Source organism: Diabrotica virgifera, chromosome 7, assembly GCF_917563875.1.
Source record: "Diabrotica virgifera virgifera chromosome 7, PGI_DIABVI_V3a".
Taxonomy (NCBI): Eukaryota; Metazoa; Arthropoda; class Insecta; order Coleoptera; family Chrysomelidae; genus Diabrotica; species Diabrotica virgifera.
In genome coordinates, this window is record NC_065449.1 from 24,478,306 (window position 1) to 24,494,866 (window position 16,561).

The 16,561-nt window shown below is 32.6% G+C and overlaps 1 protein-coding gene across 3 annotated transcripts in view; it reads right to left on the reverse strand.

The window, feature by feature from the left end:
• Positions 1–14,765, reverse strand: part of LOC114324797 (uncharacterized) — a 31,343-nt gene extending 16,578 nt beyond the window's left edge. For 2 of the 3 annotated variants that reach the window (XM_050655457.1, XM_028272645.2), the window contains exons 1-2: positions 14,571–14,765; positions 4,310–4,529 (exon numbers count right to left, since the gene is read on the reverse strand). In XM_050655457.1, the coding sequence (XP_050511414.1) occupies positions 4,310–4,519 (210 nt within the window). In that variant the 5' untranslated portion in view covers positions 4,520–4,529; positions 14,571–14,765. The remainder of the gene's footprint in view (positions 1–4,309; positions 4,530–14,570) is intronic. The other variant, XM_028272646.2, reaches the window with a different exon arrangement.
• Positions 14,766–16,561: the final 1,796 nt, after the last annotated feature.

The window sequence follows — 16,561 nt, forward strand, 5'->3', positions numbered from 1 at the left end:
GTTAATAAAGAAATTATTTATTATTTAAAAAAAATCTACAACTAATATTACAGGTAGTAATTCATAAACAAAAATGTATGTATAGAATTTATTATTAACATAATCAGGAATAGTAGAATGACACTAACTTTACAAACTCAAGGGTACTTATGGATTTTTGTTGGTATTTACAAATTTGGTCTTTTAAATAGATATGCCTTTTTTTAGATACACTGTTCTCAAATTTAAATGGAATGTTAACACTATTAATCTTGATGTAAGTTTCAGTTTGACATTGTAAAAGAACATCGACGAAAATATAAAATGAGGGATGATTTTGATAAAATGATTTAAGTGCGAATGAAATGATTCGCAAGCATTTCTTGTACGATTTAGTTCCGCAACATTTGCAGCCCAGAGTCCAGGTGGAAATAATGACCCTTCACTTATATAACTTTCCACTAAATAATCCGCAAATTTTACAACTTTTTCACTTTGCGGTTGAAATGGACATAATTCGAAAACAAACGTGTCGCTCACTTTTTTCGGTTCTAAAAATAATAGTCCAAAACAATATCTTAGCCACTTTCCAATTTCCAAAAGAAGTACACTACTTGAATGAAACGGAGAAACTAAATAATAATTTCAATATATTTACACATTTCCTTCTACCTGCTAACATATCTGGGCCCAATTTCGTATTAGCCTTATCTACAAGTGTTTATACACTTTTTGCATTAATAGTTGTTGGGCCCGATTTCGTACTGCCCTATGTAACACAGACCTAAAATTGGCATTGAGGATCCGCTTACTTCGCTGCTACGTGTTCTCGATCATACTTTATGGTGTCGAGTCCTGCACTGTGAATAAAATCGACCTAAATCGTCTTGGGGCTTTCGAAATATGGTGCTATAGATGAATTTTTAAAAGATTCCTGGGTGGAGAAGATTCAAAACTCCACAAAATACTAGAACGTCTCAGCAAGTCTACTGAGATTATAAAAAGCATCAAGCAGAGAAAGATGGATTGTTTGGGACATATAATAAGAGGTCCCAAATATAGTTTGCTGCAGAATATTATGCAAGGAAAAATAGCAGACAAACGCAGTCCAGGGCGAAGAAGAACCTCATGGTTGAAGAACTTGCGAGATTGGTATGGTGTTGATACAAGCATGCTATTTAGTAGGGTAGGTCGAAAAAAAATAATGTTTAATTTTTTTAATTGCTATATCGCGGAAAACTTGCCTTTGGGGTATACATATAAGTAAAATGCAAAGTAAAATAACGTTATATATTGAACCCCCAGCTAGCGCATCATACTTAAAACTTTGTTTTTTTGAAGTTATACTTCTTTACCGGCGATAGAGGGTGATTTTTTTATATGTTAAAACCTATCAGCCCGGCGCATGCCCATTATAACTTTGTTCTGATTGGATGTTCAAATGACATGTCAAAAATTATCCGATATGGCAGCTGTGGTTTGGAGGTAAAGGTAAAGTTAAACAAATGTATAATATATTAGTTTTATTGTTGTGAGGACAGAAACAAAAAAGTTTATAATATTGTGGTGACTTTTAAATAGTTTTTAAAAGCCACAGGTACGTAATAAATGTTAATGAATCATGGGTATAAACCTACCTATTTGATCTGCCAAAATACATAGTATGTAATATTTTTATTTATATAATTTGATTACCATCAAAATTTCTATCAATATTCACCTAATATATTGTTTTTTTACTCTATGTTTTGTTGTATTTTTTCAATTCTAAATCATTTCAATTCAAAATTAAAATAATTTGATCAATTTTCAAAATATCAAAATATCAAAGTTTAATCCGTTTAGTTAGTCGATCTTCGTAAATAATGACACATAGTGTCAGTGGCTAAGCGGAGAAGGCGAATGAATTCCAATACCAACCGCTCTTATCAGCGCTGGTTCGAGTCCCAATAGAAACTTTCTTTTTTGTTTTTTTTTAATACATTTTATGATTGTAAGTATATTTATTATATAATTGTATTTTCAGAAAATACGTATTTAGTTAAAAAAATTTTCGACAATTAATGTTCAGACATCATTTGTGGCTTGTTTAATGTGTTTGTGTGTGTTTTATTCTTTTATTATTTTAATTTTTGGCACTGTTCTAATAAAAATGTTTGAGAAGTAGTAAGTATAAATTAGTTTAATATTTAAACAAAATATAAATAAAAAGTATATTAATTTCGTTTAAATCATATAATAGAAGTATAACTTCTTACGTGCGTACAAAGTACACACACATTCTTTTTTTTTTCAGAAATCAAGACATGTTTTAATTATTTTTACAATCTTTAGCCAATAATATTTGAACGTGCTATAGTGAAAACTATTTAGTTAATAGTTTAAAAAATAGGAAATAAATTTGAAACAGACAATATCTTTTAATTTGCGGTAGCGCAAAATGCTCAAAAATTCTTAAAATTCACATATTAACACCTTAAAAGAAGGTGTGTGGTCTAGTATGTTGTGTTGGGTGTTAATAGCAAAATCCATTTTTTGTTCTTTTACTTTACACGCCATTTAATTGGAATAGAATTATTATAGTGTGCTTAAAGTTATAAAGGATATAAATATAACAATTTATAATTTTAATAACATGTTTAATTGAAACAAAAAAGAAACCGAATTGTAGCCAAACAATGTCAACAAATTAAATAAAGATTTGACTTTTGAAAGAGTCTGTTACTCGGTATTTCTGAATGTGTACGTTGAACTTTGGCATCAAAGCTCTGGATGCTACGGCAGATCTTATAAAACCATCTCGTTCCTAACCAGTAGGAGGACTAGTTAATCGCAATCTTTTGAGTAAAGATGAATAGTATCTTCTAGACATAAGTTGTGCGATAATGTCAGGCAACTGCCCTGTGGACTTATTTGTTCGAGAACCGGGTCCACTTTCCCACTCTCGATGGTTGACTACAGCTAACAGATTTTTGAGACTATATGTAAGTGTGGAAACGCCTTCAGTTAAATATAAATTGTTAGTATCCTTCATTCTGAAATCATGCATGCCTGTATGGTTCAAAATAAAGTACAGCAAATACATAACAGATGGACCTGAACACGTTTTTGAGGCTATCAAATCAACCAGATTTCTACCAGAGAATTTGATTAAAGTAGTTGATCCTGTAATCGAAAGAAATGCATTTTTCCCACCCAGAAAATTTGCTACTGAGGATGATAGTGGATGAAAGGAAGCACATAAGAGAATTCAGAAACAGAAACAATTAGGGTTTTTCGACCTCCAGAAATCAACCTTTATGTGACTGACTATACTGAATTAATTGATTGGAATACCACTAAAATTACACTACCATCACTGCTACGGAGAGTCTCTGATGATGAAGTTTGGGCTAAAATCACTGCTGGTGAAATACCCGAGGATTGGAACTTTGGAAATATTCCATGTCATACTCAAGCCGTGGAATGCTGCATCAAGTTAGTGACTGAAGCATCTAAAAAGTCGTCGGTGCTAATTAATGATATGGTTTCATAAGATCTGCCGTAGCATCCAGAGCTTCGATGTCAAAGTTTGACAGAAAGCGCAGCTTCAACGTACCCACTCAGAAATAGTGAGTTGAAGACTATTTCTAAAGTCAAAACTTCATTTAATTTGTTGACATTGTTTGGCTACAATTTGGTTTCTATTTTGTTTCAATTAAACATGTTATTAAAATTATAAGTTGTTTTATTTATGTCCTTTATAACTTTAAGCACACTATAATAATTCTATTCCAATTAAATGGGGTGTAAAGTAAAAAACAAAAAATGGATTGTGCTATTAACACCCAACACAACATACTAGACCACACCTTCTTTTAATGTGCTAATATTTGAATTTTAACAATTTTTGAGTATTTTGAGCTACCGCAAATTAAAAGATATTGTCTGTTTCAAATTTATTTCCTATTTTTTTAAATTCTAACTAAACAGTTTTCACTATAGCACTTTCAAATATTATTGGCTAAAGATTATAAAAATAATTGAAAAATGTGTTGATTTCTGAAAAAAAAAACTAAATTTTACGTATGATGCGCTAGCTGGGGGCTCAACTTTATTTTACTTTGCATTTTACTCATATACCCAAAAGGCAAGTTTTCCGCGGTATAGCGATTAAAAAATGAAACATATTTTTTTTTCGACCTACCCTATTATATAGGGAGGGAGTAAATAAAATTAAGATAGCTATGATGGTAACCAACGTTCTGAAAGGACATGTTACATGAAGAAGAAGATGATTAAAGTATAAATAGCAAATTAAATTCCATTTAAAAAAATCACAAATATTTACGGTTTGGTTATGTGTTCCCAAGAAAGATGCATTTACACTAAATACTAATAACGTAGCGTTATCATATGGCAGTTTCGCCTCTCCGTATATTACTCCTTCATCATCTTTGTAGTACTGAAAGATATCTGGGCATGGGTTGGGAGGTATTCTTATACTCAGTATTACTGGCATCCAAATTAGTAAAAAAGCCAGCCCGTATTTGTGTTCCATTTTTAAAGATCTGAAAGTAAAATAATGATTTAAAATAAAAATATTTCTAGATACCAAAATAAATAGGGTAAAATATAAGAACTTGAAGAAAAAATCTTCTGTGTAAAAGTTATATTTATTTTAAAACCCCAATAAAGGGCTAAATTAAAAAACAGAACGTTTTCGCTCTAAAGAGGGCATCATCACCCAGCAAACAGGTTTGAGCCCAGTTACGTGATGATTGCGTTAAACTTACGGCAAATTTCAACGAATACGTAACTCGGTGATTTATGACGGGAAAAAAACGTATTTCAGTGCCAAATCATTCACCTATATATTAGTGCTTTCTTTATACATGTTTGACATTAGAATAATATAAAATCATAATGACGAATATTGTACATGTTTTTTATCATGGGTGTGAATGTCGGTTACATCGCAAAGGTACGTTTATTTCACGTAATAATCACGAAACAGAAATAACTTCCTTTGGTTAAATTTTGAGAAATATTTTTGAAAACAAAATTTTACAACAGTGTTGGTTAAATACGTATCGCTTGAATTTTACTCACTCTATTTTATGGACGTCGAAAAATTAAATGTATTTCACGTATAAGTAATGTAAATAATACCAATATTTAAACAAAAAGTTTATGATTTCGCTTTTAAAATCATTTAGCATAACTATTTCAATCCAACCTTGATTTGAAGCTAATTTTGCTATTTTTTCTTTAAAAATATCACAGGAGCTAAAATGATGTTGAGTCTAATTTTCAAATCGCGCGCGGTGATGACGTACTACCAAGCCTTTCTCCTTCTTTAAATACTATCACGTGACCACGGTACGTGATTAACATAGTTGGTTCGAAAACTAAATTAATCGATTTATCGAATAATAGATACGTTTCGATAGGATTATTTTTTTATATTATTCTGGTATTGAAATAGATTTTTAGTAAGACCATTTAGTTAATAGTAGAAGAAATTTAAAAACAAAAAGAAAATACGTAATACTAATTTAAAGTACCTAAGTAGAATAGTTTAACTGTAATTTAAAAATAATCGATTTTTATAATCGATGATCATAACCTCTAATATCAGCTTCTCACATTTCTCATTTCTCACAACAAAAAGTGAAAGTGAAACGTGAAGACCTTTATTTCCCTCGTTTTATTTTAGGCGGGTTTATTTATAATAATGTCTTTCGTATTAACGTTTACCTCACTGCTCGAGGGTTGAAGTGTCGTGAAAAAAACAAGAAAGTGTCGTCAAAATAAAAAGTGACCGGTATTGTGATTTGTGTTGGCAAATTTTTTAATGTGTCTGTAGGTCGGTAGCATTTTTGGTTCATTATCTTGTATAATAATTATACAAGACAAATGTTTTAAAGTCTCTAAATTTTACTAAATAAATACATTGTTAATACTTTATATGCTTGTTTTATTTATATCATATGTAGTGGAGTCACTGAAGGTGGATATGAGCTATTACCTCCGATTTCGTTGAACCTCCATCGATTTGGATAAAAATTGGTGAGTGGTTAGAGGATATTTCAAGCAACAAAAGTGACATGGTGCCAACTTGCGCTTTTACCCTGGGGGTGAATGCCACCCCTTCTCGGGGGTGAAAATTATTTTATTAAAAATAACCCCATAATTCGATAGAAGGACTAAATCTAAGCAAAATTTGTTATATAAAGTTTTTGAAATTAATCATAACTTTTTCAGTTATTAAAGATTAAAGATTTTAAATTTTACTGAGAATAATGAATGTTTTTAACCGATTTTTTATAAATAATTCAAAACCTATAAGTTTTTACAACAAAGTTATTATTACCAAAATTGAAGATAATAAAAAATGAAATAAATTCCTTACTAGAAAAACCTTTTAGTATTAACTAAAAGTGAGTTGTAGGTAATTGAATGTATATTTCTTTCGGCGACTACCCAAATCTAAGTATTCAAGCTTAAATAACGGGAAAATTATGCATTTTATAACACAACCTTATTAAACAATTGTCAAAGTATTTAAAACTATCTATCAGATAAGCCCAGGAACAAGTTGATAGCATTGAAATTTATGCTCCAAAAATTTTTCAAATCTTATCTTTTAAAAATTTTTTCAAAAAATGGTGTTGTTTTCTTTTAATAACTCCGTTAGTTTTGAGATATGACATTCGCCTAAAAAATGATTGAAAGATAAAACAAAGGGCTTTTAAACCTCGTTGAATGTAATTTTTAAACCCCTTACTTTTTTAAAAATAAAAGGTTAAATTGCCCGGTTACATGGTTCTCGCAGGCAAAATTTAAGCTTAAAACTTTTCTATCTCGGTTATTTTGTACCCTACAGAAATAGTAAAACAGGTAAAATATTTGATATAGAAAAAACTAAAATTTGATTATATATCATTTTTTCGTATATTGAGTATTTTTGGAGTTATTATTAAATGAAAACGGAAATTACTATAATCTTAAAAATTCTGATTTTTTAAAATTATATCTTTTTTTCAAAAATATGCATTCTAAAAAAGTCAAAATTGTTGAAATCATTACTTATGTTATTGTAAAGAAACTTTTCTAAGGATTTCTATAAATTTTAATTTTTGTGGAAATGGCGATGTTTTATTTTTCACTTTTTCCAAAAAAAAATCCAAAGGGTTCTCTTATTTTCATCATAACTTGCTTAATTTTGATGCTATGAACGTCTTATGGAGCTCACTTTATAGGTATTCCGAAGTACTTTGACAAGTGTTTAGTAGGTATATTTTATAAAATGCATCGTTTTCCCGTTATTTAAGCTTGAATACTTAGATTTGCGTACTCGTCGAAAAAATATACCTTCAATTACCCATAACTTACTTTGAATTAACATTAGTGTAGTTCTTTAAATAAGAAGTGTATTCAACTTTTTACTATCTTTAATTATTTTGGTAATAATAACTTTTTTGTAAAAGGTTATAGTTTTTGAGTTATACGTGAAAAACAGCTTTAAAACATGCATTTTTTTACGAAAAAATAAAATATTTGATCTTTAATAACCCAAAAAGTATTAATTTATATTAATAACTTTATATAACAAATTTTGCTTAGAATTTCTCCCTATATCGATTTATGGTATTATTTTTAATGAAATACTTTTCACCCTGAGAAGGGGTTGCATCCACTCCCAGGGTAAAAGCGCAAGTTGGCATCATGTCACCTTTATTCCTTGAGGTATCCTCTAACTACTCACCAATTTTCATAAAAATCGATGAAGGTTCAACGAAATCGGAGGTGAAAACCTTCAGTGACTGCACTAATGAGGATAATAATTACGTGATTCATAAGTTAATTAAGGTCGAATTATTTACGTGAACCGATGACGTATCTTTCACGTGAATACTAATACATATATACATTCCCTAAAAGATACGTTAATCAACACGTATTTGCAACGTGAATTTCCCGAAACATTTTATTGCTATTTAAGGTAAATAACACGTCTATTGAAGACGAGTTATTCACGTAATTTAAAGACGTATTTTCAATGTGACATTCCAACCAAATTTTCACGTGAAATTCACGTAAGCAATTTGCGTATATTGGTGACAAATGTACCCAAAATTCACGTAATTAACACGTCGGTCTGTTTGCTGGGCAGTGTTCTAAGCAAGCTCTACATGCTAAGCTACCAAAAATACATGGGTTAAAACTCTTAAAATGTTGACTAAAAGTCTTACATTGACGTGTTGAATATTAAATCCTGGAGATGGATGAAATTTAGAAAGATATCTCAAAGCATCATATGACTATACTACGAGCATGTGGATGGTTGAGTCGATTGCTCTGTCTTCACAAAGAGAAAAGTGAAAGCCAACTCAACCTTCTTAATTTTTTGCATTAGTCCGTCCAATCAATCTGTTTTTATTTTCGGTTATGCTGGTCCCAGTCTCCTTGATGATTTTCCTTCAGCATTCCTTATTCATCGCCTTTCTCCGCCAATCACATACTTCCCAGGTTTCTCGTATCTCCTTCGATGTTATCACTGTTTCTCCTTATCTTTTATTAGATGAATTAAATCTTATAAAAATAGAAAAAGCCTGACTATGAGTGTGAGTGATCCTTTATTTTAATTTCATTCATTGGGAGTTCGACACGAGTACCTGGGCGAGGAACATCGATTTTGCTGTTCTCGTAAATTACCGTGTTTATAAATAGTTTTTAAACTTGTTTTACGTTTTTAAACTAGTTCCGGACAAAAACAAAGTGCAGTGTATACGAGTGTAGAGTGTATCTACGTATACTTTCGCAACTTTCACCACTATGGTGCATAATAAGTTGAATAATAAGGTACAACCTCCTGACTCTCAATAATTATGGCAAACCAAACTGAAGAAGCTGTCTTTGACTACGAGGACAGCTCAAAACCAACAATGTCAACAAACCAAACTGCAAACAACACCAACTCAACCACCATCAATAACTTATCGTACACTGCTGCATTAAAATCCGTCCCGAGGCCATTGTTTCCGAGAAAAAATCAGGCAGTAGTTCTTCATGCCGAGAACAGTTTAAAACTATATGACTACGTTCACGCAATTAGTAATATCATTGGAGCCAAGAATATTTGCTTCGCATCTAGAATATCTAATAATAGGGTATGTATTTACTTATCTAACTCCGAACTAGTTGAAAAATTGATAAATTTTCACCCATTAATTCAAATCAACCCATTTTCTCTCCACATTCGAAGGCTTATATCTCCAACCAAAAGAATTTTAATTTCGAATATTCCACCTGTTATTCCTCATGAAATTGCTGAAAACGCTATAAAAAGTCTTGGTTTGCACCTAGCATCCCCCATATCATTTCTCAAAGCAGGTATCCCTGGAGATGAATACAGCCACGTATTAAGTTTCAGGCGCCAAGTTTATATAAATTCCCCTTCTGAAAACTACGAACTACAGACATCATTACTTATTCCATACGATGGCACCGAACATAGAATATCCCTTTCTATAGATAGAATGCAATATTTCCTCTGCAAGCTAACCGGACACGTTGCAAATAATTGCAACAATCCCCCATTTTCCAGTATTCCTGCACAGTCAGAGACCCAAGCCCCAACTTCTAACATTGAACCTAACACAAACATAAATGAAAGCGACCAGTCATCTCAAATTCAAGCAACAGTCCAAAAAGACCTCCTTCATCTTCCATCATTTCTACACAGACAGAGACCCAAGCCCCACCCATCAACATTGAACCTAGCACGAGCATGAATAAAAGCGACCAGTCATCTCAAATTCCAGCAACAGGACTAAAAAGACCTCCCTCGGACTCACTTAATGACGAATCTATTCTTCCTATATCTCCGTTAGCTGACACCTCCGAAATGCAGCCTGCTGATATTCTCAATGAATTAAAAATTAATAAGAAATCCAAGAAGAAGAGGCCAAAACGGGTGATACTATTATCACCGATATCAATAGACTGGACATAACTGAATACTACAACAAAAATCCACAAAATATCCTCTCTCTAAACGAACTTTTTGCGTTTTTAGAAAATAGTAAAGGTAGCAATGACCCCTACCATGAAGCCCTAGAGTTTACAAACGACATCAACACACTTCTTACCAATTTACATTCAATGTATACACACCTTTCTGAAAGAACAATAAAAAACAGACTCACACGATTAATAAAAAAAATCAAACAACAATGCAATGATAAATCTGCAGAAAATAATGATACATCAACAATACCGTGTCTTTTACAAACAAATCATAGTGATGACGAGTCATTCTCCGATATTTCTCTTACCTCCCAACAGTCACAAAAATAAATAATATCTTTCACCTTACTTTATCCTTCACTCTAATCCAGTGGAACAGCAATGGATTTTATCCACGCTTAGAACACCTTCAACATCTCACCTCTGAATTCTCCCCAGAGTTTTTTTGTCTCCAAGAAACAAACTTTACCCATTCTCATACACCTTTTCTTAAAAACTACATTGGCTACCATTTTATCAGAACTTCGCACCTACGAGCAAATGGCGATACATCAATATTCGTTTCCTCTGATGCATACCATCAACAATTCCATCTAGACACCGATCTCGAAGCTACAGCAATAACCGCTTGGTGTCCACAAAAAATCGTAATATGCAACTTATACATCCCTCCAAATTACAAACTAGCTCCAACTGAAATCACAAATTTAATTAATCAGCTTCCAACTCCATTTATTCTAGTTGGTGACTTTAACTCCCATAGTCCTATGTGGGGGTCCAAATATACATCTGCGCGTGGCAAACTAATTGAAAAGGTGATAAATGATTTAAACATAAATGTTCTAAATACAGGTAGCAGCATATATTTTCATGTCCAATCTGGTAGCACATCATCTATTGATCTAAGTTTTGTGACCCTGGTTCTGCTCCTCTCCTCTCCTGGTACACCGTAAACGACCTATACAAAAGTAACCACTACCCAATCATCATCTCTAATAATACTTCTCAACCCATTCAAACTAAGATTAAATGGAAAATTTCAAAAGAGAACTGGAATATTTTTAGCGAAACTGTTAGGGAAAAACCGATCAGATCTTGTCTGAATATGATGTAAACAAAATAAACGTAGATGTTTTTACTAACTGTAAAAACGTAGATGTTTTTACTAATTGTTTACTCTCTTCAGCTGAACAATGCATTGGCACATACAATACAAATTTCACAAGAAAAAGAGCTGTTCCATAGTGGAATAATACATGCCAAACTGCTGTAAGAGAATGTAAAAAAGCTTTAAATAAATATCGACGAACACGCAATGAAACAGATCTGATACATTTAAAAAAAAATGAGAGCCTTATCGAAACGTACCCTCAAGGAAAGCAAGAAGGATTCGTGGAAAAAATACGTTAGCTCTATTAACTCTAACACAAACCCCTCTCAAGTGTGGAATAAAATCAGACAAATGAAAGGACACAACACATCATATAAAATTCCTGCACTCATCCAAGAAAATAAAGTTATTACTGATGACCAGGAAATTTCAGAAATAATTGCTGAATATTTTAGCAACAAAAGAAAGGTAAAAATATATCCTTAGAACAACAAACATCCACAAAAACTTACGCAACAAATTCCAGTCATATAGAGTGTATAAATCTTCCTTTTTCTTTGTCAGAACTCGAATTTGCCATTTCTACTTTAAAAAATTCGGCAGCAGGACCCGACATGATCCCATCAATTTTCCTTAAAAATTTACATCCAAGTACACAATCGAAACTACTTGAGCTATATAACCTTATATGGACAAGCCAAGAATTTCCTTCTCTTTGGCAACAATCGCTTGTTATTCCAATCAAGAAATCTGACTCACTGTATAACACAGTAAACTCTTTCAGACCAATCTCTTTGACATGCACACTGTGCAAACTCTTAGAAAAGATGATAAATTTTCGACTTATTGGTATCTTGAAAAGCAATGTTTTTTTTGACAAAGCCCAATCAGGTTTTAGGAAAAATCGTTGTACACTAGATAATCTAATCATCTTACAAAATGAAATTGCACATGCTTTCGCCAGCAACAGAGATTTAATTGCTGTATCTCTAGACATAGAGAGCGCATTTGATACAGTTCAGAAATCGGTAGTTCTAGAAACTCTTCAAAGAATGAAATTATATGGTAATGTATTTTACTTTCTCGAGAACTTTTTGTCTAATAGAACCTTCAGAGTCTCTACCAACGGAAAATTTTCGGCAATACATCTTACTGAAAATGGTATACCACAGGATTTAAATTCTCATCAAAAAAATCTAAAATAGTTCATTTTAGTAAAAAACATAATCCCAACTTAATTAATTTAACCTAAAATGGCACCCCACTACAAGTAGTTCATCAATAAAAAATTTTAGGTGTAATCTTTGATAAAAAGTTATCTTGGAGATATCATATTCAAGAATTAAAAGGTACCTGTCTTAAAAGAATAAATATCTTAAAATCACTAGCGCATCATCAGTGGGGAACAGATGAAGATATGTTGCTGAGAATTTACCGATCTTTAATTCGTTCAAAAATGGACTATGGAAGTATATTATACATGTCAGCTCCTAATTCACAACTAAATTGCCTCAATATCATCCAAAACACCGCTCTTCGAATATGTCTTGGTGCGTTTAGATCTAGTCCCATTTAAAGTATTCAAATTGAAGCTAACGAACCACCTACTTATATTCGCCGTCAGCGACTTCTTTTGTCATAATTTGTCAAAGCATCAGCTAATCCAAATAATCCAGTCAATGGATTAATCAACTCTACCAAACCAACGATAGTAAACAAACCCAGAACAGTAATACCAGCTTCTCAAATTCTTAAAAAACTAGTAGGTAATATAGACTTACGAACTACTACTCCAATCTCATATTCTAACATTCCACCATGGACAATAACATTGCCCACTATAAACACCAGTCTATCAACACATTATAACAAAAGAGAAACCCCTAGTTCCGCCCTAAAGTCATCCTTCCTTGAACTCATCCACACCAAACAGTATGACTCAATCATCTACACAGATGCTTCTAAACTCGAAGATCAAGTTGGTTCGTCTGTGACTACCACCAACGAAGTTATAGCTACCTACCGTCTTCCATATTACTGTAGCATCTTCACAACCGAACTATATGCTGTCATGAAAGCACTTAGTTGTCCAACCAACAAAAGCGAAAACCTTGCAATCTGCACTGACTCGCTATCTTCCATACTATCCATCAAGGACTTTTACTCCCAAAACCCACTAATTCAAAATATCCACAATGCATGCCACCTATTATTAGATAAAAACGTATCGGTTAGCAATATTTGGACTCCATCGCACGTGGGTATTACAGGAAACGAAAACGCCGATCAAGCGGCCAAAGAGGCAGCCCGTTCTGACATTCCAATGAAGAGTATACAAATTGGTGTTGATTTACAACATACAGTAAACCAAATGTGCTTGAGAGTCTGGCAAAACCTCTGGAATAGAACAAACTCAAAACTCCATAGTATTCAACCCAGAATAACTGCCTTAAAAATACCAGCATTTTTTAGAAGGAACAAAGTTGTCATGAGGAGACTAAGAATTGGACATTGCCGTCTTACACATGGTTACCTGATGAGCCAGGGAAATCCTCCTTGGTGTCATACCTGCAACACTCGTGTCACCGTCAAACACATACTAGTTGAGTGCCAGCTATACACGAACACCCGAAGACAACATAAACTGGATGAAGACCAAATCGCCACTCTTAGTGATAATAGTAACTTTAATAATGTGATAATGTTTCTCAAAGACTCTCGGTTACACTACGCCATATAAATGTTGTTTTTTATCATTTTGCAGATATTGTAATTTCTTAATTTAAATTCTTTATTTTCTTAATTCTTGTAATTTAAACATACTGTTAGTTGTAAACCTTACTTTTGTAACCGTTTCAATGGCCTGCGTTGCTGAGACACGTTAATTTAAATAGAAAAGAATTAGTTCATTTTTTATTCTTAGACAAAAGTAAAGTCACTCTCATTGGCTTTACAAGGAGTTGCTAAAAATAAAATGCTGATTAGCTGTCTATGCAGTATTGGTAAACTCCTTTTTACCCCACAGTTCTTGTTTAATTACGAATCATTCTATTATATTATACTCCTTCGTACTTGTTTTTTTTTTAACTGAGATCTAATACATTTTTAGCTAGTTGAAAGGTTAAGAATAATTCATACCAGAGCTCCTACTGCAAACTCAAATAGGTAGAGGCAAAAGGAACAGAGGAAAAACAACATTACTGGTTGAGAACTATTCGAGACCCACTTCCAAACGTAGCAATATTATAGGTATTTTCCTAATTCTTCTAGAAACATTTATATCTTACTTAATCGTGTATAAGTTATTTTTTCTTATTTTCTAAAACACTTTATTAACAAAGAAAAAAGAGAAGCAAGAATATGGTATAAGATAATTTTTATTAAAACATCTTTAGAACGTCAATAGATCTCGAAAATTTAGAAAAAAGAGATGCAGCTATAAATTAAAACTTAAACATATTCTTACCTGTTTTCTCTTGATTAATTAACTTCGCACTTACAGATATTTAAATATCTGATTAATTATTTAGTATTATACAAACTTGACCTTTCGATATTATACCACTAACCTCTAACCTATCAACAGTTTGCTACGTAAATATAAATAAAAAGAAGAAAAGCTCAAAACCGCGAAATAAAACGCAATAGGTGGTGTTGAAACTGTGAAAGAACTCGAACTTCCTAAGCTGAACTTTATATTGGTACAATAATTACTTATAGCACAAGAAAAGTGGTAAATGTCTTGGAACATAATAAGTCAGTATCATTATAGATTTGCATTCGATTGTGTTTTTCATGTGTATTGTTCTGATGCTATTTTAATAAAATAACATACACATAAAATCATGGACATCAAATCGAAGAACAACTAGAAAAATAAAAGAACCTAAGTATAACCTTCAAAGCTTTATTCATGAAAGTACTAAAGAGCTGTATCAAATAAGACTAGATCAAAATCTCCATGAGCATTTCGAAAACACAACAGAACTATATCAAAACATGCAATGCAGAAAAGTGCCAAAGAAGTGTTAGGAGCACAACCAAAATCCAAATCAAGCAATAAACTCTGGTGGAACGAGGAAATAGAAGAAATAGTTTTGACAAAGAAGAAGCTTTACCAAAAATGGTTAAATACTAAAAATGACGAAGATCGAATAGAGTACAATAGAATAAAGCGAGTAGTGCGAAACACAGAAAGGAGAAAAACGATTTATGGGATCGCAAATGTATGGAAATAAACACATATATAGGTGGCAGGAAAACCACAGAAGCTTGGAGATTTATAAATTCCGTAAAAAAAATGATAAAGAAAAGTACCCATACACTGTATACAGTAACAAAAATGGATGGACTACTATAAAAAATTGTTAACAGAAGAACTAGGAGAATATCTAGAAAATATAGCTACACCAGGTATAGAAATAGAAGGAGAACATATAAATATCGACGTAGAAAGTCTGATAAAAGCAGTGAGAAGCTTAAAGAATGGTAAAGCTTGCGGTTCATAAGGTATTCCAGCAGAACTTATTAAAAATGGAACATCTAAGTATTTCGAATGCTAACAAAAGTCTTCGTCGAATTCTTAAATGGGCATCCAGTGCCTCATCAATGGAAAATGGCTTATATCTCATCCATCCATAAGAAAGGAGATAAGTGAAAGTGCGAAAATTACAGGGGAATTTCGGTGACCAGCACACTCAATAGACTGTATGGTAGAATACTGAGAGACCTAATAGAGTCCGAATATAGCCAATATGAAGAAGAAGAACAAGGGGACTTTAGAGCTGGACGCTCCTGTACAGGCAACGTATTTAGTTTAAACAAATCATAGAGAAAAAACAGCCAGAAACAGAGAAGTGCACCTGACATTCGTTCAGTTACAAAAAGCTTATGATAACATACCTTTAAATAAGATGTGGGAAGTTCTAAATTCTTCACCAGTAAGCTACACTCTCACCAATGCATTAAAAAATCTATATGCAGGCTCACGTTCACGAGTAAAGATAGGAAACTCACTTAGTAACAGCTTTCCAGTCACTAAGGGGCTTAGACGAGGATGTTGCGTATCTCCTACCTTGTTTAAAATTTACGTTGCAGCAATACTTAAAGTTTGGAAGAGGAAAGTAAATGGAATGGGCATCGAGCTAAACAATACATGCCTCTACACGCTCCAGTTCGCGGACGACCAGGTCTTAATAGCAAACGACAGGGAAGACATAGAATACATGATGCGTAAGTTGCTCGAGGAATATTGAAGATGAGGATTGGACGTCAATATAGATAAAACAAAGTACTTATGTGTTGGTTCAGAAGAGAACGATATTCATCTTACTATAGAAAATAATCAAAAAATTAAAGCCTGTCAAGATTATAAATATCTAGGAGTAACATTTGATAAAACTGGAACTGATGACAAAGAAATTACATACTTCCAGAATTTCATATTCTTTGGGGTAC